The sequence below is a fragment of the Sarcophilus harrisii genome, chromosome 4 (genome assembly GCF_902635505.1).
Source record: "Sarcophilus harrisii chromosome 4, mSarHar1.11, whole genome shotgun sequence".
NCBI lineage: Eukaryota > Metazoa > Chordata > Mammalia > Dasyuromorphia > Dasyuridae > Sarcophilus > Sarcophilus harrisii.
Genome location: NC_045429.1, coordinates 94,904,605 through 94,929,471, shown reverse-complemented (window position 1 = coordinate 94,929,471; position 24,867 = coordinate 94,904,605). Strand labels below are relative to the sequence as shown.

At 39.5% G+C, this 24,867-nt stretch overlaps 1 protein-coding gene across 7 annotated transcripts in view; it reads right to left on the bottom strand.

The window, feature by feature from the left end:
• Positions 1–24,867, bottom strand: part of NAV1 (neuron navigator 1) — a 352,671-nt gene that overhangs the window by 37,195 nt on the left and 290,609 nt on the right. For all 7 annotated transcript variants that reach the window (XM_023501863.2, XM_023501861.2, XM_023501860.2 and 4 more), the window contains 3 exons: positions 5,109–5,247; positions 2,590–2,887; positions 1,254–1,944 (listed from right to left, as the gene is read on the bottom strand). In XM_023501863.2, coding sequence (XP_023357631.1) covers positions 1,254–1,944; positions 2,590–2,887; positions 5,109–5,247 — 1,128 coding nt within the window. The remainder of the gene's footprint in view (positions 1–1,253; positions 1,945–2,589; positions 2,888–5,108; positions 5,248–24,867) is intronic.

Genomic DNA, 24,867 nt, shown 5'->3' with positions numbered 1-24,867 from the left:
AAACCTTGCACATTAATATAGCATGCCATAGCTAAGAAAATTCTGGACTTAGTATCAGGAGAACTCTAACACTGAACAATTCCTTTAATCTCCTCATGCCTCTACTTTCTCATCTGTAAATAGGGCTAATAAGATTTGCACTGAATATTTAGTGCTTTTCAAATGTTGAGATCTGTGCGTATTGAATTTAACATTTTTTTTGAGGTGTTGATTGTTTTTTTTTTTTTTTTAAATTTAATAGCCTTTTATTTACAGGTTATATGCATGGGTAACTTTACAGCATTAACAATTGCCAAATCTCTTGTTCCAATTTTTCACCTCTTACCCCCCACCCCCTCCCCCAGATGGCAGGATGACCAGTAGATGGTAAGTACATTAAAATATAAATTAGATACACAATAAGTATACATGACCAAAACGTTATTTTGCTGTACAAAAAGAATCAGACTCTGAAATATTGTACAATTAGCTTGTGAAGGAAATCAAAAATGCAGGTGGGCATAAATATAGGGATTGGGAATTCAGTGTAATGGTTATTAGTCATGTTGATTGGTTTTTAATGACTTTCCCCCTTCCTCTTTTTCTTTCTTTTAAAACAAATCAATTTCTTTGTTGTAAAAGCATGGTTCTCTGGGAGAAGGTAAGGTAGAGATAGAAGGGAAAATGAAGATGACAAAAATAAGATTAATAAAAATCTAATTTAAGATAATTTAATTATTAATAAATAATAATACTTGAACTAATTCTCATAAGACTGTGAGAAAAGTGCTTTGCAAAAACCTTTAAAAACCAAAAAAAAAAAAAAACAAAAAACCCTGCTATGCAAATGTGAATAATTGTCATTATAGGGCTATAGGAAAAGAAGGGAAGAGGAGGGGAAGGGAAGGGAGGAGAGTAGAGGGGAGGAGAACAGAGGGAGGAAGCAGGGGGAAGAGAGCAATGGGAAGAGAGCAGAGGGAAGGGAACAAGGGGGAGGGGAGCAGAAGGGAGGAGAGCAGGATGGGGAGATTAAAGGGAAGGGGATCTGAGGGAAGGGGGCAGAAAGGAGGGGAGCAGAGGAGAAGAGAACAGAGGGAGGGAGCAGAGAGAGGAGATCAGGGGGAAGGGAACAAGGGGGAGGGGAGCAGAAGGATGGAGAGCAGGATGGGGAGATCAGAGGGAAGGGAGCAGGGAGAAAGAGAACAGAGGGGAGAACAGAGGGAGGGAGCAGGAAGGAGTAAAGAAGAGGGGAGAGAGCAAAGGGATATTGGTACCTGAGTGGAGTTGGTGGCAGTTCTGCAATCTTGGTGGCTGGTGGCTGGCTCCCTTGATTTTTGGGGGTGCTCTCTGGTGAGCCGATACTCTTCAAGGAAACATTGTCTGGGTCCAAGGCCACTGCCTTGGCTTTGGCCTTCTCCTTTTCCCTGTCTGTCTGATTTACGGGGGCTGGGGTAGTCCGACCCCCAGCAACCTTTGAAGGTTCCTTCAGCCTTGAAGTTGAGAGGCTGCCTTGCTTGGTACTGAGGAGACTAGGATCGATGCTGCTGCTCACAGGACGGGGTCCTCCCCTGCCTGTCACACTCATGGAGCTGGACTTGGCTGGCCGGGGCAGACTTCGATACTGGATGTTGGTGCGAGCCCCAGGAGCCATGAATCCGGGCTCAGTGCTGTTGGAGGCATCCAGACTGGTCTTGCGCCCATTCACCGGCTTGACGGGGATGCCCGATGACTTCTGGATCTTACTCAGGGTGGCTGAACCACCTGCCTGCATGACAGTGGCTGTGCCTGTGGCTGGGGGAGGCTTCTTGTAGCCAAAGGAACTCGAGGTGGAGGGCCGGGCGATGCCTGAGGGGGGCTTCTTGGCATCTGCAAGGCGGTCCCGGCCGGCATCTGAGGAGGAACGCTGCAGCCCGGTATTCTTCACTGAGAGTTTGCCTTTGTCTGTGGCCTTCCCTTCAGGCTTGCCTGTGAGAGAGTGGAGGTCAGGTAAAGGGAATGAGAGACTAAAACATGTCTCTGAGCTCCTTTGTGCAGGTCTAAGGGCCTCTGACCCAACTGCTACAGACCCAGAATTTGGGGAAACTGGTACAGGTAATGATAAGCAAGCTTCAGCCTAAAGAGGAAAATTGCAGAAATCCACTAGGAGCATCTAGAGTGACTTTTGGATGGTTTTAGGTATAAACCTACCTGCTTTCACATCTCTAGTGAGTTTCCACACAAGAGGGCCAGGAAGGGACCAAATCCATTAAAAGTTCTGGGAAGGCTAATGATAATACTAATAATGAGAGTGTTAAGTAAGAAGAAAAAAATTGGTAACAATAGACTTGAGGGATATATTGCTAAAGACTAAAAGATATCCATAGCACTGGTTGGGAATGTCTACCAACACAACTGTCTAGATGTGGCTGTTTGCCATATCCCTTTGAAGCAAGCACTTTAGGCATAATCCGCTCCTTGTACCTCTACATTTCTGGGCCTGTAGGGTGATTTGTCCATCTAAGATCTAAGAAGAGTAAAAGGATTCCTAAAAGAATGCATATGGAAGCATCCCATGGATAGTAGGGGATCTGGAATAGATGTATTTTATTCCCAACACCTCCCCTGGCTTACCTGCTACTTTGAGGGCGCTCTGGGCTGTGTGGGTGATGGGGGAGGTGACGGCCACTGGGGGGGTCTTGCCCTTCTTCAGAGACCCTGGGGTTCCGAGGCTGATGGGCTTCTTCAGCTCTCCACCCTTGGAAGTCTCATCACAGCTCTCTGGCCGTTCTCGCCTCCACTTGGAGGTCCCGGGCTCCATCTTGAGGCTGCCGCTGTCGTACTCCAGTTTCTTCGGACCCTTTTCCTCTGACTCACTGAACCAGCTTAGCCCGCTCTCCACCAGCGAGCGCTTTTCTGAGTCTGTGCGTAACTGGGGCGGGGAAGAGAAGCGGAAAGAGTGAGACCTTGCCTGCACAACTTGCCAGGTTTAGAGGTGAAGGGATAATTGCAATCAATAAACAAATTAACATTTGTTAAGAATTTCATATTTGACAGTTACTAAAAAATAAAAATATAAAGAAAAAGGGGCAGCTAGTGGATAGAGTGGATAGAGTGTGTGTATGTATAAAGCAAAAATAGCCTTTGCCCTAAAATAGCTTTTGGCCTAATGGGGGAGACAACATTTATATGATTATGTACTTATGTATATAGGTGTAGAAATATCTATTTATATATACATATATATATACAGGGTGTTCTCCAAAATTAAAGAACTTAAAAAGTTTAAGCTTTGAGGGCTTCAAATTATGCCAAAACTTTTGAAACACTCTGTCTATCTATCTAATCTATCTATCTGCCAATTATTATGCTAAGAATTAAGAATATAAAAAGAAAGCAAAAATAGCTTTTGCCCTAAAGTAGTTTATGGCCTAATGGGGAAGACAATACATACATGATATGTGCATATATATATATATATATATATATATATATGAAAATATTTATTTATATATGCATATATGCACAGAGTGTTGCAAAAAAATAAAAGAACTTAAAAATTTTAAGCTTTAAGAGCTTCAAACTGTGCCAAAACTTTTGGAACACTTTCTCTCTCTCTCTCTCTTTGCCCGTTACTATATTAATAAGTAAGAATATAAAGAAAAAGCAAAAATAGCTTTTGCCCTAAAGTAGCTTATGGCCTAATGGGGGAGACAACATATGCATGTTATATACTTATGTATATAGAAGTGGAAATATCCATTTATATTTATATATATGCACAGGGAATGTTCCCCCCAAAATAAAGAATTTAAACATTTTAAGTTTTAAGAGCTTCAAATTGTGCCAAAACTTTTGGGACACACACACACTCTCTCTCTCTTCTTCTATATATCTATCTCTATATATTTCTCTCTCTCTCTATTTATATATATAGTCTCTCTCTATATATATATCATATCTATGTTGTTGTCTCCATTAGACTTTTAGTTCACTTATGGCAAAGACTATTTTTGCTTTTCCAAAAGTCCAATATCTCTTTATGCATCTATCTGTAATACCTATGTAATACACATATATACATATACACACATACATGTACATACAAGATCCCTGCAAAATAGATGGAGGACTGCCTCAGAGGAGTAGGCCCTAGCAGCTGAGGGAGAGGAGGTGGGGCTGGGAAAGGGCTCTTGCAGAAGGTGTCATTTGATTTAAGTCCTGAAAGAAGACCAGGATTCTAGGAAGTGGAGGTGAGAAGGGAGGGCATTCCAGGCATGTGGGAAGGCCAGAAGGGGATGCAGCCAGGAGGTCGGTAAACCTTAACTGTAGAGTGGGAGAAAGGGACTAATGTGTAAGAATACTGGCAAGATAGGACAGGACCAGGCTATGAAAGGCTTTGGCTCTGGAGGAATCAGGGAACCAACAGTAGAGGGAAGACACATTATTGAGTAGAAGAATGGCATGTTAAGTAAGAACTATGCTTTTGGAAAACTGCTTTGGCAGTTGCATGGAGGAGGAATTGGAATGGGCAGAGACATGAGGCAGGGAAACCAATTAGGAAGCTATTGTGATGATCCAGGGGAGTGGTAATAAAACAAATAAATAAAATAAACAAAACAAATGATGCTGTGTAAGAACAGAAAATAGAGAAGGGGATATATATATATATATATATATATATATATATTCTTTATTCTCCCTCATTCTGTCTCCATATGGAGACAGTAATGTAAGAATAATCGATAATGTGAAGATTTCAAATTTGGTTAACTGGGAAGATGCATCTCCCTCGAAAGTAGAAGGGAAATACTCAGAAAAGGGGGGGATTTGGACAGAAATCTGTTGTGGACATGTTTGAGATACTTGTGGAACATATGGTTAAATAAAGAGATGTTTTGGTTGCCTCTTTCCCAGTCTAGTCCTAACTGCTTGAGCATGTCACCCCTAAACTAGGGGAACACCAGAAAACTGGGGGGAGTCTAAATCTGGCCAGAATGGATGGCTCAGGGGAAAGTTTAGTGGATTTGCTCTCTGACTTGCTGAAGGCACAAGGAAATGGGTCAGCGTGTGTGTTCAAAGAAGGCCTGGGTGTCTGCTTAGTCTCTTAGCTCCTCCTGGACTGTGGTTGGTCATTTCTCAGACTCACTCACCACTACAGTTGAGTTTCTTCGAGAAGCAGTAGGGGTGGTGGGGAGGGAGTTGAGCGAGGAGCTGGCGTTGAATTCTTCAGAACTGAGGTTGTCCGAGGCATCGCTGAGCCCGCTGCTGATGCTGCTGCTCTCATCCCAGCTGTAGGACAAGAGAGAAAGGCCAGAAGGTTAAGACAGGATCCGGGCCTGGGGATGTTTTTCGGACTCCTGGAAAAATAGCTTGTCCTTAAAAGAAAGATTTATTGTAAAGCACCATCTGGAAGGAGAAGGCTACGGGGTGAGATCTCATACCCCCAATGACCGAGAATAAAGCTTTAATCTGTTTATGATTCAGTGTTCTCCTGTGAGTGCAATCAAGATCTATACTTGGCCCTGGGTTGCTACAATGGACCACCAACTGGTGCAATTTCCAGGGAAGAAATTCCAAAATGGCATTTTATGGGGGGCTAGCATTCCTCCAAGCTTATGCTGACTCTTCCTAGGTGTTGGGGAAGGTTTCAATCTAATGACTCAAATTAGTCACTTCAGATACTAAGGCCATTCTAGACAGTATAGTCGTTTCCTGTTGTCTTCACTTTATCATCCTCAGATCCAACCTCCCCCTCTCCTTCTCAAAACAAAACAAAACAAAACTTTATACTCTGCCCTGGGGATTCTGAGATTGAAGAGGAGAGATTTTTGCCATAGTTTGCCTGGAACCAGGCTTCCCTGTAACTTCCTGGATATTTCTACCTGTTTCCTACACTTTTCAGCTAGGTTTTTTGTTTTTTTGTTTTTTTTTTTAAACATGTAGTCTTTTTCTATTAGAATATAAGCTTATTGAGGGCAAGAAGAGTTGTGCTTCCTGGCATTTAGCTGAGCATATTGCTCAGTACATTTTAAGTGCTTATTAAAGTGCTGTCACAGGAAATTTTTATTAGTCTAAGGCCAGATCCATATAATAAAAATAAAAAAATTCAATAAACATTATGGCAAAACAAGGTTTTCAGAAGTATCAAGTTAGTAGTCAATTATTTACTCTTTCAAGTGTTTTTTCATTTTTTTGTCCACCAGTTTTCAGCAATTAGCTCTAAGGTTAATCTTCTCACTCCAGATTAACGATTCTCCTTATAACTTTAAATCAATCTCTGCCTGACTCAGTTTCTTCAATAGTAAAATGGGGATTATAACATCTACCTCTCATGTTGTGAGGATCAAATCAGATAATATTTGGAAAGCAAATGCCTGACACAGAGTCGATGCTTAATAAATATTTATTTTCTCTACTACCACCCTCATTTAGATTTTTTATTGATCTCTTACAAAATTTGAATGTTGAAAACTATTTTTATATGTAATTAGAAAAGTACAATTGAGTATAAAATAAAAAAAATAACTCATTTTAGTATAGTGCTGTAAGATTTACTGTGTTAATTGCAATGAACTTGTGAAATAGGTAGAGGAGATATTATACCCATTTTAGAGATAAGGAAACTGATGCTGATGCTAAGGATACACACTCAATAAAGTATGTTGCCTTTCCATATCTATACGACTAGTCTCTTTAAATCATAGGCAGAAGGTTCATGTATTCAGATTGTTAACAATGGAAAAGATAAAAGTCTTAGAAATTAATCTCCTTCTTTCTCCCCTGCAAATGGAGCTAACTTCTAACCTTTCTGAGTTACCCCAGAGGGGAGTGGGGTAGGGGGTGACAAAATAATATATCTCCAAAACACAAAAATACATTAATTTAAAAAAAAAAAAAGATACATTTTTAGAGTTATTAGAAGCTATATTCAAGTTTCACATAAATCATGCAATTTCTCTCCATTCACAGTCACCCCATTTATCTTTTTTTCTCCCATTTATCTTAATTTTTCTTCTTCCTCTCCCCTCCTCCTTCCCCTAGCCCGGAGACTTCCCTCCCCTTTGTCTTCCCGGCATGTCTTTGCTCCTAGTTATGTTTTCCAACAGTAAAAAATCTGAAACTGGACTTTCCACTAGGCTCCCTCCTGACCTATTTCCCCCTATTGCTTCCTTACCTCTCCCCTCTGCCCTGTTTTCAATCTTTTGTCATATTAAGCAGATTCTTGCCGGGGTCACTTTATATCTCCAGACAGTCCCTATGTTCTGCTGTCATTCAAGGTTATATGAATCAGACTCATGGTATGGCTGAGAAGTTAACTGCTGGGGGCACTTGAAGGTCAAACAGAGGTAGAAGCTGAGTATGTACAGAGTCATTTAACTTCTTGGCCAATTGCTTGGAATAACAAGCCCAGGCTGTCAGAGAAAGGCTGCTGTTATATATCTTATGTGTGTGTGAATCCATATATAATTATAAAGAGATCCTGCTTCATGTACTAATAATCTTGTTTTATCTCCATGTATAGTGTTAAGATCACTAAACTTGGAGCCAATTCAATTCAACATTAAGTATCTATTACATGCCAGGCACTGGAGGAATAAAACCCAAAATGAAACAGAGCTTCCTTAAGGAGTTTATATTCTACTCAGGGGAAAACAATATGTACATAATAAGGTGATGCAAAATATGAACAAAAATAATATCAAGGAAATACCAGCAATTGAGAGGAATCAGGAAAGACCTTACACTAGGACTATGAAGAAACTAGGAATTCCCAAAGGCACAGGTGAAGACGAGAACACTCCAAAAATAATGCAAAGGTATGGATGGAAGTGGGAGAAGAAATGTCATGTATAAGAAATAGCAGGTAACAGCAGTTTTTAAAAATTTATTTTATTCTGAATTTATGAAATAAAACAAGCATTTGTATAGTATAGCAAACTAGGAAAAACATTATTGCACATGAAACTGCTAATCTAGATAATAACAGTTTGCTTAGGATGTGGAGTATATGAAGGGGAATGATAGACAACTTAAATCTGGAAAATTAGGTTTGAGTCAGATACTACTGAAGGCTTTTAAATGTTGAACATTTAAATGTCCTAGAAGAAACAGGGAAGTACTGAAATTTCTATATCTTGGATGAGGAGTGGTATGGTCAGATCTGTGCTTAGGAATATAATTTTGAAAGCTGTGTGGAAGATGAGGGGAAAGACCAGAGGTAGGGAAACCAATTAGAGAGCTGTTGCAATAGACTGACCCAGATGAGATCTAAATGATGAAATCTAAATTCCAAGAATGCTACTTTTAAAATGTTTGTCTTTTTTTTTTTTGAAAATTCATTTCTGGGCTTAATTTATTATATGGTCAAAAAGTTCCACCTTCTGTCTAAGCTAAAGAGCTCTTTCTTCCATTCATATCAATTTTTTTTCTTATTTTCTCCTCAGGAAAGCAGAAGGAAGCTGTCTTTGAAATCTCCGTGTTCTCATTTCTAAACTCCTTATTTGTTCTAGGGCTCTATCCTTTTCTTGTGTTTTTAAGCCTTTCATTTCATTGCTCTTAGGACTTGACTCAAAAACCTTAGAATGTTAGAGCCAGAGGAGTCTCTAGAAGATCACATGGTCCAAACATACTTTCATCTGCCATTTTATAGAAAATTAGGCATGACTTGGCTAAGGTTATATGGCAGCAGAACTGGAACTAGAACCTAGAAGGCTTTTCCCATCTTAGAACTTTTTAGGTTAGTGCTCTTTCCACTATTTCACATGCTATTCCTATTCAATGGTATAGGACTTAAAGCTGAATATGAAACTTCAATAAGGCTCTGTTATGTCTGTGTAAGTGTGTCTATGTATTTATCTTTATCTAGAAATAGAGATACACACATAAACATGCATATATAAACATGTGTATGTATATATGTATACTTACATATATATGTATATATTTGGGGAGAAAGAAAGAAGAAAAAGGAGGAAAGAGAGAAGAGGAGAACAAAAGAAACAAGATAAGAGAGGGGAAAGAGAAGAGATAAGAGGAAAGGGAGAGAGAAATAGAGAGAAAAAAGAAGAGGAGAGAAAGAAAAGATGAGAGGAGAGGAAAAAGAGAAGAAAGAGGAGAGAGGAGAAGATAGATGGGAAGAAACACAGAGAGAGAAGGAAAGAGAGAGAGAGAGAGAGAGAGAGAGAGAGAGAGAGAGAGAGAAAGAGAAAGAGAGGAGAGAGGGTGAGAGAAATTACTTTTATTAAGGTTCATCTTTAGGTTCTTTAGCATGGAGGCAGCAGCCCTGGTGTATCTCAGCTTGCGTGAGTACAAAGACTAAAGAAGCTAAAAATGTGTTTTTGTGAATTAGCTAGTGTCTGGCAAATTTTTCTTTTTTGATTTATTTTGAGTTTCATATCATGGAATAATAATCAGACACGCAAGTCATTGGAGTGTTTGGCCCAGATTTCAGCTGGTCTCATTTTAACTCAGTTGCTGGGAATAGGAGAGTGGGTGGTTTGGACATTTGGCTTGGATGTTCTGCAGTGATTTATCCAAACATTTTGAGAGAGAGAGAGAGAGAGAGAAAGAGAGAGAAAGAGAAAGAGAAAGAGAGAGAGAAAAAACATGAGGAACAGAGTGTGCTTAATTCATTGCTATTTATACTTTGTCACTATGAAATATAATTATTAGGGTGCTGTGATTGAATTTTCTTCTGAGCTCATACCAAAGATTATATTTTGGACTTACCTCCAGCCAGGATATTACTCTTCCCATTTTACAGAATAAGGAGGCTGGGGAGGATACAAGGTTGGCGCAACAATTCCGTTATACCTCCCAGGGCAAAAGCTGATCCTTGGCCATCAAACACAAATAAAATTTATAACATCCTCTTGGGCCAAAGACAAAGAACGCCTATGATACTGGGTCTTCCAGCTGAAGCTAATTATTAGAAATGAAGACTTCAGCATAAGGAAAGACCTTAGAACAAGTTCTGGGAGAGGAACTGTGGAAGTCTCAAGAGCATAAATGCCAGAGAACTCTTGCTTTGTTTTGGCTTCATGGCAGCCTGAGGCTGGAACTGGGGCTGAGGCTGGGAAGCCTTGTTTGACAGGGGAGAATATGAACTTTCCTGGACCATATCTACCTTTCCCCCAAATTAGTGGGGCCAGAACCAAGATAGTATCCATTGGGGAAGTTTTAGAAATTTGAGGTATTTTCAGAGGAATCTTTGAGAGTACTCAGAGAATGATTAGGTAGAAAGTGTTTGGATATCATTTAAAAGTTAAGCATAACTTTTGCTTCTGGGGTCATTTATAGATTTTACTACTAGTAACCTCCCTAGAAGAATCCGGATGAATCTGCCCAGAAGAGAATGTTTGAAAAACAGGAATTCTCTCTGTTCTTTGAATTCTATGTTCAAATTGGGTAGAAGTCGAGAGACGTGCTGATTCTCAGCAACAAATCCATCTCAGCTATCTTTATGGGTCCCTGTATCACTAGATTGTTCACCCTTCTCTTTTCTTTTGTTGCTCAGGTTATCCTTGTAGCTAAGATAAGTTCCATTTTCCAAGGTCCAATCCACCCATGGCCTATGGATCTTCTCACCCAACCAATGTATCCTCATCTAGTAAGCTTCTGCATCGGAGGGGTGGTATAGAAGGCTAGTGCTCTGCTTACTGAATTTTCTTGGGAAACACAGGGTTAAACATGGTCAACCATGTGGAAAGTTAATCTCCAGGCCTATCAATCAATTCCTTTCTTGGGATCAGCAGAGAAGTGAAGATCAGGGATAAAAGGGTGGGTGCCTGGGGAGGAGGGGGATGGGGCTAGGGAAGCAGCTACGCTCTCTTTGCCCAGGGCTTGTGGGGATGGGTACCACATGGTTCCCTTAGGGACAAGGGAGTGAGGAAGTAGGGTCCTGAGTCAATTCTGCAGCAGTATTAGGGTCAACATTCCCTTACAGATCACTGACTGTGTAGGTTAGTGAGGTGCCTGAGAGGACTCTGGGAAATTTCTTGGGGATATAATGGAAATGGGAGGGAGTGAGGAATCAATCCAATTAAACACACTGAGATAGTTATGCTCTTAGAGTAAGGTCTGCAGGAGCAGCTGCAAAAATGTATTCGATAAGCAGAGTATGCAAATGCCTTACTAGATTGGCAGAGTGACCTGTAGGAAGGGTCTCAGCACTAGATTCTCCTGAGCCCTCAATCATCTAAGAAGTATACAAATGCCATAGGAGATAAAATGTTAGAGTCAGGAAAATCTGAGTTTGATTCTACTTCAGACATTTACCAGCAAATCAATTAATCACTCTCAACCTCAGTTTTCTCATCTGTAAAATGGGGGTAATAATAGCACCTCGCCCACAGAGTTTGTAAGGATAAAAGGAGATATTTGTAAAGAGCTTTACAATCTCAAAGCATTACATACACACAATCTACTATCATTTTTATTAATAATAATGATAACAGAAGAAGAATTCTTTCCAGAGGGTGGTAAGAAAGCCCATGATAAGACCTGAAACTTGGAGATGTGGTCAATATCTGGCACAGATTATAAGGAGAAAATGCTTAATTAGTGAGCTGAAGGAGGAATTGTATCAGCCTTTCCAGAAAACTGGAGAGGCAAAGTGACAAGAGCTAAAGTGACTTGCCCAGGATCTCACAGCTAGTTAAGTGTCTGAGGACACATTTGAACCCATTATATTGCTTTTTAAAAAATGTTAAGCCCTGACAACTCAGTCTCTATGACATCTCAAGTTTCCAGTTATCTCCAAGTATGTGATGAAATTAGAATTAATTTTTTATTCAGTTTCATTTAAAAATGAAACTTATATGTCAATATATAGATAATTTTTTTTTGGGGGGGAAGATGCTTAATGGATTGTAGGATCATAGATTTAGAAACTCCTACTCCATTTTATAAATGAAGAATCTCAGACATAGAAGCATTAAGTGGCTTGTCTAAGGTTATATAATGAGTAAATCAGTCAGTCAATTAGCATTAATTAAGTACCCAAGATGTGCTAAGGGCTGGAAAAACAAAGAGAGGTATAGCACTTTTCTTTGTGGTGGCTAAGAACTGGAAATTGAGGAGATGCCCATTAATTGGGAATGGCTTGAATAAATTGTGCTATATGTTTATATGATGGAGTATTGTTGTTCTGTAAGAAATGATGGGCAGGTTGATTTTTAGAAAAATATGAAAAGATCTGCATGAAATAATGAAGAGTGAAATGAGCAGAATCAAGGTTACATTGTATACTGTAGTAATAACAATATTGTTCAAAGGGTAACTGAGAGCAACTAAGTTATTCTGAGTTATTACAAATATTCAAATCAACTACAAAGGACCTATGAATGAAAATGCTATCCACCTCCATCTCCAGAGAAAGAAATAATAAGTAGAAGAATGCTTAATATGGATATTTAAATAGATATTTATCTGTTTGTTCATCTATCTCATTTATCTGTTCATCTCTCCATTCATCTGTCTGCTATCTACCTATCTGTCTGTCTGTCTATTTGTCTATCTGTATGTCTATGTTTATCTATCTATCTGTCCATCCATCCATCCATCTATCTATCTAATTTGTCAATTCATCCATCTATCTGTCTGTCTTTTGCAGTCTGGTTTATGTCAAATTGAGGTATTCTTTAGTTAAGGATAGAGAGGGAAGAGGGAAGGGAGACAACTGGAACTTAAAATGTAACAAAAAAAATAAACAATTTTTAAAAAGAAAAAAAGGCAAAAACAGTTCCTGCCCTCAAGGAGTTCTCAGGAGATAACATAAAAACCACTATGTACAAATAAAATACATGCAGGAAAAACTAAAGATATTCTCCAAGGGCAAGCACTAAGCTGAAGGCTTGGAAAAGGTTTCTTTCTTACAGAAAGTAGGACTTAAGCAAGACACTTGAAGGGAATCGGGGACCCTGAAGCAGAAATGAGGAGGAAGAGTTCTTAGCATGGGTGATGTGAGCTGAGAGCTAAACCAGTGCTGGATTGGAGGATGAGCAAAGGAAGTATTTCACTGGATGATCAGAATACATTGAGGGGAGTAAGTAATAAGCTTGGAAAGGTAGGGAGGGGCCAGGTTTTAAAGGACTTTGGAAGTCAAAGAGAGGATTATATTTTTGATCCTGGAAGTGACAGGGGTCACTTTTCAGCTTTAGGAAGATGACACTATTAATACTGTTAAGTTTAAGCTCAAGTCCTTTGACTAAACTCAGCACTATCCACCACACTATGCTGGCAGCGTGTAGGTCACACACACACAAAAAATCAAAGCAATAATAATAGTCTCTTGGAACTATAAGTTTTCTAATCGGTTGGAAATTGATTTCAAGGAGGACAGAGGGATCCTACCTGTTGTGGTGGCTAATTATGGTCCTTAGCATAACACTAGGCAAAAACAGGTGGCTAATATAATCATAAAATGTGAGAGTTGGCAGCAAACTTAGACATCATTGTAGTTTAACACCTTCATTTCGCAGATAAAGAAAATGATGTCAAGGGAGGTTAAAGAGTCCTAGAGATTGGAAGATGTCTCAGATTCTTCTTAGTTCTATGGCCCCAGGCAATCATTTAACTACTCTCAGCTTCAATTTCCTCATTTGTAAAATGGGGATAATAAAAGCAACCATTCTTATACAAAGCTGAGTTGATGATCAACTAACATGTGCTTTGCAAACTTGATATAAATATCAAATGTTATTATCATCATCATTATTCTTAATGAGAGTTGGCACAGCAGAATAGTACACATAGAAAGGCAGTGGATAGGACAATAGACCTATAGTGAAGATTTGAACTCAAATTTGATCTCAGATACTTACTACTAGTATGACCATAAGCAAGCACTTAATCTATTTACCTCAGTTTCTTCAACTGTAAAAAGGAGATAATAATAGCATCAACCTTTTGGAGTTGTTTTGTGAGGACATAAATAAGATATTTATAAGTGCTTTGTAAACCTTAAAACTATGTAACTGCTAATTATTAGAGGATTATTCTTAGACCCAGAAGATCTGAGTCTAAATCTCACCTCAGATTACACCCCCCCCCCATTTTCCCCCAGACCCTCCCATACATCAGTTGTATAAGCCTGGGCAAACCAGTTAACTTTTCAATTCTCCAGGCAACTCACTATGATCACAAATTGCAGAGATGCAGGATGACCTGCATTGGTAAAAGCAATTTCTTCATTTGGGAGTTCACTCCATATTAGCGAAATCACAGTTCTAGCCCCCCCCCCCCCATCTTTATTACTATTACAATAGGGAGACAAAATAATGTCATAGCATTCTGTTGCTTTGGCCATAATAATAAACTTTCTCTTTCTATTAGTTTTCCTTTCGATCAGGTTCTACATAAAATCTTGTGAATGCTTTTCTCTTGAAAAAAAAAAAAAGTTTAAAACTATCTAAAGTAGTGGAAGAAACTGGGGAAAGTAGCTTTCAGCAGATGAATTAATCATCAAGTCTTTTCTGAGCACCCTCTAGGAACTGATGTAGGTAAGCAAGCTTAATAATGGTACCAGTATGAATAAAGTCAGATGAAGAAAGCCAGATATCTAGAGAAAGGAGGTGAAGACAGACTTTGCTATTTAAGAAAAAGCTCTCTGTTCATTATGAACAGGATTTAGGAAGATTTCTACTTTGTCACCCAGTTTATTTGGGAGACAGGAGGACTAAGTATTAACAAGATTCATTTCCTAAGTATGTGAAAGAGAACCAAGAAGTCTAGAGAGATCTTAATGTGTTTACAACTGTTTATAAGACCAAGACAACGCCTGTTTTCCAGGCTGTGCTGGGGCAGCAATAAAAATAATCAGAAGCATGGAAAAGCATAAAAGCAGTATCTACAACTAATAATAGAATAAATAATAAGGAAAACGGGGATTATTTTTTTCTGAGCAAGAGAAAGCTGAGGAGGAATCAGACAAAAGTGTACAGGAAGAATGGTACCCATAGACAGCTCTCTTTTAACATTACCTGAGCAGGTAATGTTTCCCAAAATTACCTGATCAACACTGTTTCTCAATGCCATCCTTAATAGATTTTAGCCAAGTTCTTCTGTAATATCTCTAAACTCTGCTTTAACATCATTCAGCTGATCTCTGACTGTCTGATGTTTATTAGTGATGACAGGCTACCCTTTAGCCACTTGTTTATCCTATCTGAGGATGAGTAACATAGTGAATCTTCAAATAATCCTTGATCCATTCTGCTAGGGGTGAGACAAGAGCAGATTTTAACACACTAACCCCCGATGGACCCTTTCTCTCACCTTCTCTCCTCTCCTCCCACCTCCTAAGGTGCCTGTGGATTAACTGAAAAGCTCTTCAGAGATCTGGAGCTGTTCCAACCCTTCTCATACTGAGACTGTGAGAAGAGCAAAGGTTTCTCTCCTGGCCTGTTCCCCATTTCCCTAACTCTGATCCATCTTCGAAGGAGCACTCTGGCCTACCCTGTCTCTTCTTTAGAATGAAAAGAGGGACTGTGAGATGGCCAGCTCAGTTAAACACTGCCCTGTTTGTGGGCTGAGAAAACACTAAAGCACATGGAGCAAGGAACACTGGGAAAAGTACCAACACCAACAAGGCTCTTGGCTAGGGCTGGCCATTCCTCCCAGACTTCTTCCTTGTGTCCGGGGAAAGCCACCCCAGAATGACCAAGGGAGCCTGGATGAAGGTTAAATAATCAGAGGGTGAGAATCAGGATTGAAAAAGTACTCAGTGCTCCCCTAACAGTTGTTGAATTGAATTAAGTGATTACTTTGCTACCCTGAAAGAGCATACACCCTTGTTGAACACAGAAGCTAAACTTCCTTAATAATCTGCTTTAAATGATGCTTATCAGGTGTGAACTGTGCTTGTCTGCTAGCCTTGCAGAGGAGAAACTCTGAAGGTAAAGGAGATACCAGGCCAAGGGTGGAAGAAGGATACATTTGGAAAATCAAGGTGTAGAAAGTGTATTCTTGTTGCTGATTTCCTATTGGATTCCCTTTCCCCTCCTTCTGGGGCTATAGGCTAGGATGCTAAATTTCCTCTCTTCAGAACTGGGTATACCTGTATCCTCTTCTTTACCAGCCTGGAAAGAGAGGAGCCATCTGTGCCAACCAAGCCAGAGGCAGTCTCCATGACAACAGGAGCCTCTCTGTCCAGACAGCACAGGCTTTGGGATCTGAAGCCTTAAATCGGTCATGAAAGGGAATCAGAGACAAACTTGGAAGGTCCCTCAGACCCCATGGCGACACCGACAATGGGATCTGTGTTCTAGCGAGCAGATCTAACCCACATGGGACAAAGGCAAGAAAGGTCTTTTCTCAATGCTTGGACTTCTGGCCTTGTTTCACTGGCTGGGGTTGATGAGTGATGGATCAGGTGAGATAAACAGGAGGGCATTGGTGCCAGGGGAACCTGGCAGGATGCCCTTTCATCCTGGGAGACAAAACATACTTCAGTACTACTTTCCTTTGATTATAGGAGCATGGATTTAGAGATAGAAGAAATCTCAGGAGGCATGTAGTTCAACCCTTTCATTTTATGGATGAGGAAAGAGACACTTGAGAGGTTAAATGAATTACCTTAGTTCACCTAGTCTGAGGAATGATTCAAATCCAATGATGCATTTGCCATCTGCCTTTAAGGATCAAGGGGTTTGTGACCTTACCCTGTCATGTTGGGCAGGTCTGAATTGGGGTAGTCCCTGGGGTCCAGTTTGGACTGGGATTCTAGAATCTGACTCATGGCAAAGCAGAATTAATCTAGGCTAACATCTTGGGGTGGGATCCTTCTTGAATGAGAATAAAGAGATAAAAGTGTGTGTATTCTTGGGGGCTGTCCCAGTCCATGCAAAACCCCAGAATATCTCTGAAACTCCAGCAGTTTCTAGGGATAGAAGAATAAAAACTGTTTTCTTTATATAGCATTCTCTTACTTATGACATAAGCATTAGGAACTAGCATGTCTACGCCTCTGACCACTGGCTGATCCAGTGGTTCTTTTAGTAAACAATAGTGGTAAAATGAATGAACCACACCCAGAGAGGATGAGGGAAGCATTCAAGTTGGCACTGGCAGATCTGTGATACTTTGTTCATTCCCAGCTGCCTCCTACCCATGCCTTTCCTGAGGTCTACAATGGGGGAAGAACACTCAAAGCACCTACTTACTATGTGGTAAAGCACTTGAGAAATCAATGAATCAATCAGTTATTCGAAGTGCTTCCAGGAAATTACAGATTGTCACTTAGTCCTTCCCCCTCAAGGAGTTTATAGTTTATGTTAAAGGTAAGATAAGATAAAATGTGCAAACGACTTATCATACAAGGTAGAATGTGTATTCTGGGAGTTATAAAATATCATGTGGGTTCAAAGGAGGAGTTTTATCTGCCAAAAGGTGACAATTTCCAGAGAGGGGAGTTCTTGGTCCTTGAAATGTCAACTTTTGAGAAAATGGAGTTCATTAGTTTCTACAGTAGTTATGTTGGTCTCTGGCCAGGAAAACCTGTGGTTTGCATTTAAACTCTAGCTCACTCTTCCCTTTGATAGTACTAAACATGGTCATATTAAGGGATCATGGGCTAAATTATTAGCCACTCACTTTACATTAAACTCTTAAAAAGGACACTTGGATGCTTAAATGACTAAATGCTAGGTTAGAGTGTAGGAGACTTAATGAGAAAATGAAGAAGGAAGTGGAAGACATGATATTTGGCCCTGAGAATGAACCAAAGCCATGTACAAATATCAGCATTATATTTGAATACTGAATAAAGTGACAAATAAAGAAGATGGGGTTAGTATACTGAATTTGAAGAACCAAAATGGGTTTGATTCCTACTGATACCCCTATCTGGGTAACCTCTGGGCAAATAGACCTCTTTGGATTTCCTTTTTCCCATCTGTAAAAAAGGGGAATAATGCCTGTATTTTGGAGATCAATAAAATGCTTTAGACACTAAAGCATGATATAAATGTCATCGATGGCTCCTAAAGCCAGTAGTTTCCTTTGCTCCCCCAGCTGGCCTCAGCACACTCTATGGCAAGGGAGGGGAGGGGGAGTCAACTGTCTGCCTCATTACATGTCTGTGGTTTGGCCCAGTTCATAGCAAGCTGGCCTGATCTGGTCAACAAAGCCAGGAGTTGGGAAGAGAGATGAACTGTGCAGAGCTGGGATTTGGAGGGAGAGCAGGGTAAGGAAGGAGCCAATTTGAAATTTTTAGGTGATTAGTTTGCCAAGACTTAATCCAGGGGAATGATCATGCAACAAAGAGAGATTCAGAAGGATGACCTGAGTTCTTTCTCTGAAGCAAGACAGACTCAAAGAAAGTGTATCTGACACCTTTATGTAGTAGGCTCTTCTTTAGACCACTTTCAGAATGTGGTTAAACAATGTCAGCAACTTGCTAAAGATACATCTACTTCTCCAAGGCACCAATTTGAGTCCCAGAAATGCTGAGGGAATGGCATATGATAGCTGGATTTCAGGCTTTAGACCCCAAACCCAGGATTCAGTTCTCAGGCTTCCTGGTTCTGTAGTATCAGGCACCTTGCTTTCTTACTGTTCTCCTGAATTCCCCTTGTGTGGGAAACAGAAACTCCAGAGCAGTCCTGGCTTTTTCTTTATCTACTTCCACATTTCAGACAGTATGTCTTAGCTCTGACAAGGAGGGATTTAGGGACCAGGGTAAAGATTGGGAAGTTCTTTCTCTAAAGGGCAGCCCCTAAAAAAGTGAAATCCAGGAAAATTCAGTGTTTGTGACGCTTAAAGTATTCTTGTACTTTAATTTTTTCTGTTTATCTTTGAGGCATTCGTTCACAGGATTTTAGGGTATCTGGTCCAATCCTTGTCTACTTCTTACATTCCTTCTCCAGTATCTCCTACTAATGGCTGGTCATGCTGTTTCCCTTTTCTAAGTTTAACCAGAATTCCTATCATGCTCATCCTCCTGGTCAGTACAAAAATCAAGCCCGTGGGATGATAATCTGGAATAAGAGGGGAGATATGAATATTGTCTTTTCAATATTTGAAGTCAAGAAAAAGGAAATGGGAAGACTTATCTAGTTGACCCCAACTGGGAATCCTATTTAGCCATAGCTGGCAATCTGAGTGATCTTTAACATTCAGGCTTCATCTCGTTCTCTTCTCTTCTAAGGACTGGAATTCCATGGTGATGGCAGAGAAGGAAGACCCATGGGCCCAGAAACATTCAGGCTACTTTCTGTGGTCCAGGCAGACTATGATGCAACCCGACTGAAACCTCAGGTTTCTTCATTTACATTAATAGCCAGTATTTGAAGTGGGTCAGATGCAAACCTGCCAATGTATTTGCATTCATTCATTCATAACAGATGCTCCAAGAGGATCACAGGAGAGCTTCAGAGCTTCCTTTCCCTCACCATTAAAATAGGACATGGTATCTTGTTTAATATCATTCCAGTAGTGACGAGAATACTCAATTTATAGCAGTCAGAAGGCACAGATTTAAATTCTGGTTCTGCTTATTTCAATGTGTGTGATTTTTGATGTTTTTTAAATCTCTTGGACTTGATTTTCTCATTGTAAAATGAGAGGATGGGGCTAGATTATTTCCTTTTGGTGCTATCCCTGATGCATTAAGGCTGGTACCTGGCCAGTTCTTCTTATCGATGGGCTTCATTCTCATTGGAATATCAGCACCACCCACATCATTCACATGGGCTCAGAAGCCCGCACTGTCAATTCCAGGCTCTGAAGTAATCTTCCAGAAATATTTGCACTACCTGGATGTGAGTATAAGAACAGGGCTAGAAGGATAAGACTAAGAAAATCAGGAACCAAACAGACAAAGGGAAGGGGATTATTCCCAAGAGGCACTGATGCATTGATGTGGCTACAAAATGAATCCCGGAGAGATTCTCTTTTGTGATGAAATCGCGTTTTATTGGTGCTTCTCCAATGGCATGATGACCTAGCTGCTCAATCCTGGGAGCAGAGCGGAGGCAATTGGATTAGGGGTTACCCAAGGGGAATCACTTTAACTTAATGGGGACTTGAGGTGAAGAGAATAGGTGGTTGCAAAAAGGAGCAGAGGCAGACATGAGTTTTTGAGATGTGGGTTAAAGCTTTGCCATGTCAGCTGGCAGGGGCCCGAGTAAAGAATAAAGAACCGAAAGTTGAGCTGCTTAACGCCGGTCTCCTTAATTAGGACCAACTGTGTGTGAGGAATGCTGACTCGGCTGGCCACAGTTTGTTTAAGTTTTCTCTAGTTTCAGAGAGTTCCCCGCCCTCCCTGAGCCTTCCCTCTAAAGGTCTCTCCTCTCAACTACTTTGACGCGAGTGAGAAGAAAAAACAGGACGTCCTTCCCTCCTCGATTTCAAAAGCTCCTAATACAAGCAATTCAATGCCCATTCAACAAGAAAACATAATGGGGGTCCTTCTTGCTAAAAAGGGAAAACAAATCTTCAGAGGCTCAACCTAATCCACCATCAAAAAAAGAAAGGGCTCTAGGATTCCTGAGTTGTGATGTCAGCTTCATTATTCTTTATATATGAAATTCAGTTAATTCACCTTTCCTAGCCTCAGTTTCTCTTTCTGCAAAAAACCCCAAACAAATAAAAAACCCAAACCAAACCAAAAATAAAACCAAAAACCTCCAACTTCCTAAAAATTCTGTTTTAGAAATGAGCATCTGAGTTCAATTCTCATCTTGGGCTTCTGCATTTGATAGATAAGAAGGGTAAATTAGATGGTCTCTAGGGTGTCTTTCAGCACAAAATACTATTCAATACAACATGAATTGTAAAATGCATGTCAATCAGTTAACAAGGTCTTATTAAACACTTACTATGAACTTAATAAGATATTGTGCCAGGCACTGGACTACAAACAAGAGAAATGAAAATCCCTACTCTCGAAGGGCTTACATTCCATCAGGCACTACTGCAGCCAATTTATGTGTACAGTTTTTCCACACAGGAGGATCAGCAGTACGATGGAAGATCCCTTGATTCTCTTTTGAATTAGCACTTGCTATCCTATCCCCCAAACCAATACAGCCATCTCTTCCTTAAAGTGCTCTACAAAATAGAGAAGGAAAAGGCATTTGACCTAGAATCCAGGGAGATCTTTGCCAATTGTATTCCTGATACTTCTCAGCCCACTCTGCCCACAATTTCAGCATCTTCGCAGTGGGTGTTGTCACAATTCCCAAATGCCTCCAGATGGCTAAAGCATCGATGACATTATTTAAAGGAAACCATGGTCCCTCAAATGTTCCAGTGAAAGGTAAAAAGGTTATGTCTGGTTGATTGCTCAGACCCTAAAAAATCTCTCAGAAAGCTGAAAGGAAAAGAAATAAATGCCTTGACTGACTGCAGTCCTGCCCAGAAAAAGAAAGATCTCCATAATAAAAATAACCCTTTAGCTTAAGCCTTTATTCCCCACTTTGGCCTTTCTGAACTGATCTGTTCAGTTCAAATGTCAAAATAAGATTTTTTTTTTTTTTACCCAGCAGTCCTGAAGCTCAGATCTATCTTAAGGGGAAAAGGGAAAGAAACTTGAAGACACTATTCCTTTATGGCCACCTCAGAAGTCATCTCTTCCATGACCACCATAATAATGTAGTATGTATATATCACTTTAAGATTTGAAATATTATCTCATTTTATAGATGAGAAAACAACCTGAGAAGGGTTCAAGGACTTGCCCAGGGTCTCACAATTGGAAAGTATCTGAGGTTGATTTGGAACTCAGGTCATTCTGTCTCCAGGTCCAGGAGTCTATTCCATTCCCCTACCTGGATGTCTTGACACTCTGCCTTCCCCCTCTTCTTTCTTGCTTGCTTCATAGCGTGATCTTTAATCCTATTATATTACAATATTTTGTCTGGATCTTTTAAACACAGTTGTTTCCTCAAATCAAATCAAATTGTATATTTGTTCTCTCCTCAAAAACCACTGGTCAAGAAGCCTTAGTCCTTTCAAAGGCAGATAGAGGGAGAGAAATATGGAAGCCTATGCCAATCAAGAGACATCCTTCAGAGATAGACTAGGGGACAGAACAGTGGCTTTAGAATCAGGAATCAAGATATCAACAGTAACCCTTTAAAAACTATATACTAAGCACTGTGCTAAACACTGTTTCCAGTTTTGAGTTCAGGTCTCATCTCTTACACAAACTGGGGAAGTCACTTATCAGTGCCTCAGATAACTCTCTAAGGGTTATAATAAAATATTAACAACAACAACAATAACTAACATTTATATAGTGCTTACTAGTGTAAGCATTTTACAATTATTTCATTTGATCCTCATAACAACACTAGAAAATAGGTGCTATTATTAATCCTATTTTACAGATGAAGAAACCGAGGCAGACAACAATTAAGTGATTTGCCCAGGGTCACATAGTTAACAAGTGTTTGAGGAAGAATTTGAATAGGCAGAACAATTAATTGCCAGTCTGCTCTGGTAAAGGGAGTTTCTTTCCTCACTCGGAACTCATTACATTCATGAAATCATAGATTTGCCAAAACATCTGGGTGTTTCAGTGGAGATAATGTTGGACCTGGAATCAAAAATACCTTATTTCAAATCTAGCTTCAGAAATTTACTGTCTTGTGTGGCTCTGGACTGCCTCAGTTTCCTTATTTGTAAAATGAAGATAATAATAGCATTTGTCTTCTAGGGTTATTGTGAGGATCAAGTGAGATTATATTTTAAAGATATTTTGCAAACCTTAAAACTACATAACTACTATTTATTATTATTATTATTACAACAAAAATCCTTATTACTAACAAGTTCAAATCTTTTTTCCCCCACATCTAAAAGCACCCAGTTATGAACAAATGAGTGTGGCTATTACTATTTTAAAGACAGAGAAAATGAAGCCCAAGAAGTAAAAGCAGGGTCGATACATTCAAAAGATGAGGTTAAAGATTTGTGTTGAATTTTCTTTAATAGCTCTAAAAAAAATCCAACTCAGAAATGCTGAGCTGGCAATAAACCTCTCTAGGCTGTGAATTACTCCTCATTTGCAGAATAAAGTCCTATTTCTAAATATCAAATAAGCTTGAAGAAGGCCCCTTCAAACGTCACTTCCCCTTTTGTTTTGGTTTCATTTGTACATTAAATACAGTCTTCCATCATGATCTTTTCCCTCATTTTGCTCTAGTGAAAAAAGCTCCTTTTCTATTTCTTCTGCTGCCCTTGTCAATCTACCTTTTTTTTGTTATGACTGTAGCAAAAATCATCTCTCTAGAAAGTTGGTTCTGAATAACAAGGAACACTGGCCCCACTCAAGCATCTTGTCCTTAATGTCATTCATGTTAGCTCTATTAAATAAAAAAAATCAATAAAACTAGTAAAACAAAACAGGAATAATCCAAACCTTAAAACATAAACAGTAAAAAAAAAAAAAAAAAAAAAAAAAAAAAGGATTGTACACTATATTGAATAAGTCAGTCATCTAATTGGCTTGAGGGACAATATATGCTTTTAAAAATCCCTGAGACTTAAAATACTAAAGAGAATCTGTTTCAGCACTTTTGTGCTGAAGTGTGTGTGTATGTTCATGTGGTAAGCATGCACATCGGAAGAATATTTAACTATTTAATATTTAAGAATATTAATAAGGGTATTCATTGTGTTGTTCAGTCATGTCCAACTCCTTGTGATCCTATGAATTAAACTCTCCACAGAGTTTTCTTGGCAAAGATATTGTAATAGTTTGTCATTTTCTTTTCCAGATTATTGTACAGATGAGAAAACTGAGGTGATTTGCTCAAGATCACATAGCTAGTAAGCACTTGAGGTCAGATTTGAATTTAGGGCTTCCTCATTCCCAAGCCTGGCACTTTACCCACTTCACCATTTAGCTGCCTCTTCATTAATTCCTTACAGCTGCTCAAACTGAAGTCTTTGTTGCTGGTGTTAAATAAGTAAAAGTCAAAGTTATTTCATTTCAAAATACTTCCATTTTTTTGGAAATGTAAAGCATAAGTTTAGAAATACTTTCATATTACCTAACACCACTGTGAGATCCTTTCCTGGCTTGGACCTGGGTTCCAAATCAAAGTACTCTAATTGTCAGATTTTGGTTCAAGTGGTCCCGACGCAGTGAATAGGGTGGACAAGGTTGAAACTGCTCAAGGGTGATTTATTTGGATAAGAATCTTTCTCACCTGGAATAGGGATTGACAGAAATTTGGAAGCTGATGGGAGGATTTCAGTTTCTGCTCTTGTTATTATCTAAATAGGGAGAGGGATAGCTCACACTCTGGTTTGGCTGGTGAACTGTAAACTCCTCAAGAGTGCCTTATTCATCCTTATTATCTTCTCTCTATATATCTTATCAATATTAATTGATATTATATATCAATATCTATATCTCTCTATATAAATATATGCTAGTAATTCAACTTTATTGGATGCACTACAGAATGCTGGTAGAGTAACAGTATGTGCACTAAACATATAAAACTGTATGTATGTGCTTTTTCACATGGTAACTTAAGGGTATACATTGGCAGCAAATAGGACTTAAAATTATAGCTGGGAAGTTTTTTGTTCTTAGTGATCTAAAACTCTGGTGAACAATCAATCCAAGCCTTTACCCCTAAGCTGTGTTAGCGTGGCATTCCAGAACTGATTTCAGCCTCATGGACTTCTCATAGGCTTCTCTGGGCTAAGGAACTTTGCTCCAGATTTATAACCCTTTTTGTGCTATGGAACCCTTTGATAATCTGGTGGCAACTATGCACTGTTTCTCAGAGTAATATTTTTAAATAGGCACCTGGATGGTATTGTGATAGAATGTTGGGCTTGGAGTTAAGAAAACTTGAGTTTAAATCTTGCCTCAATCTCTAGCTCTATGACTCTCGATAAGTCATCACGGTATGCCTCAATTTTCCCAATCCATAAAATGGAGATAAT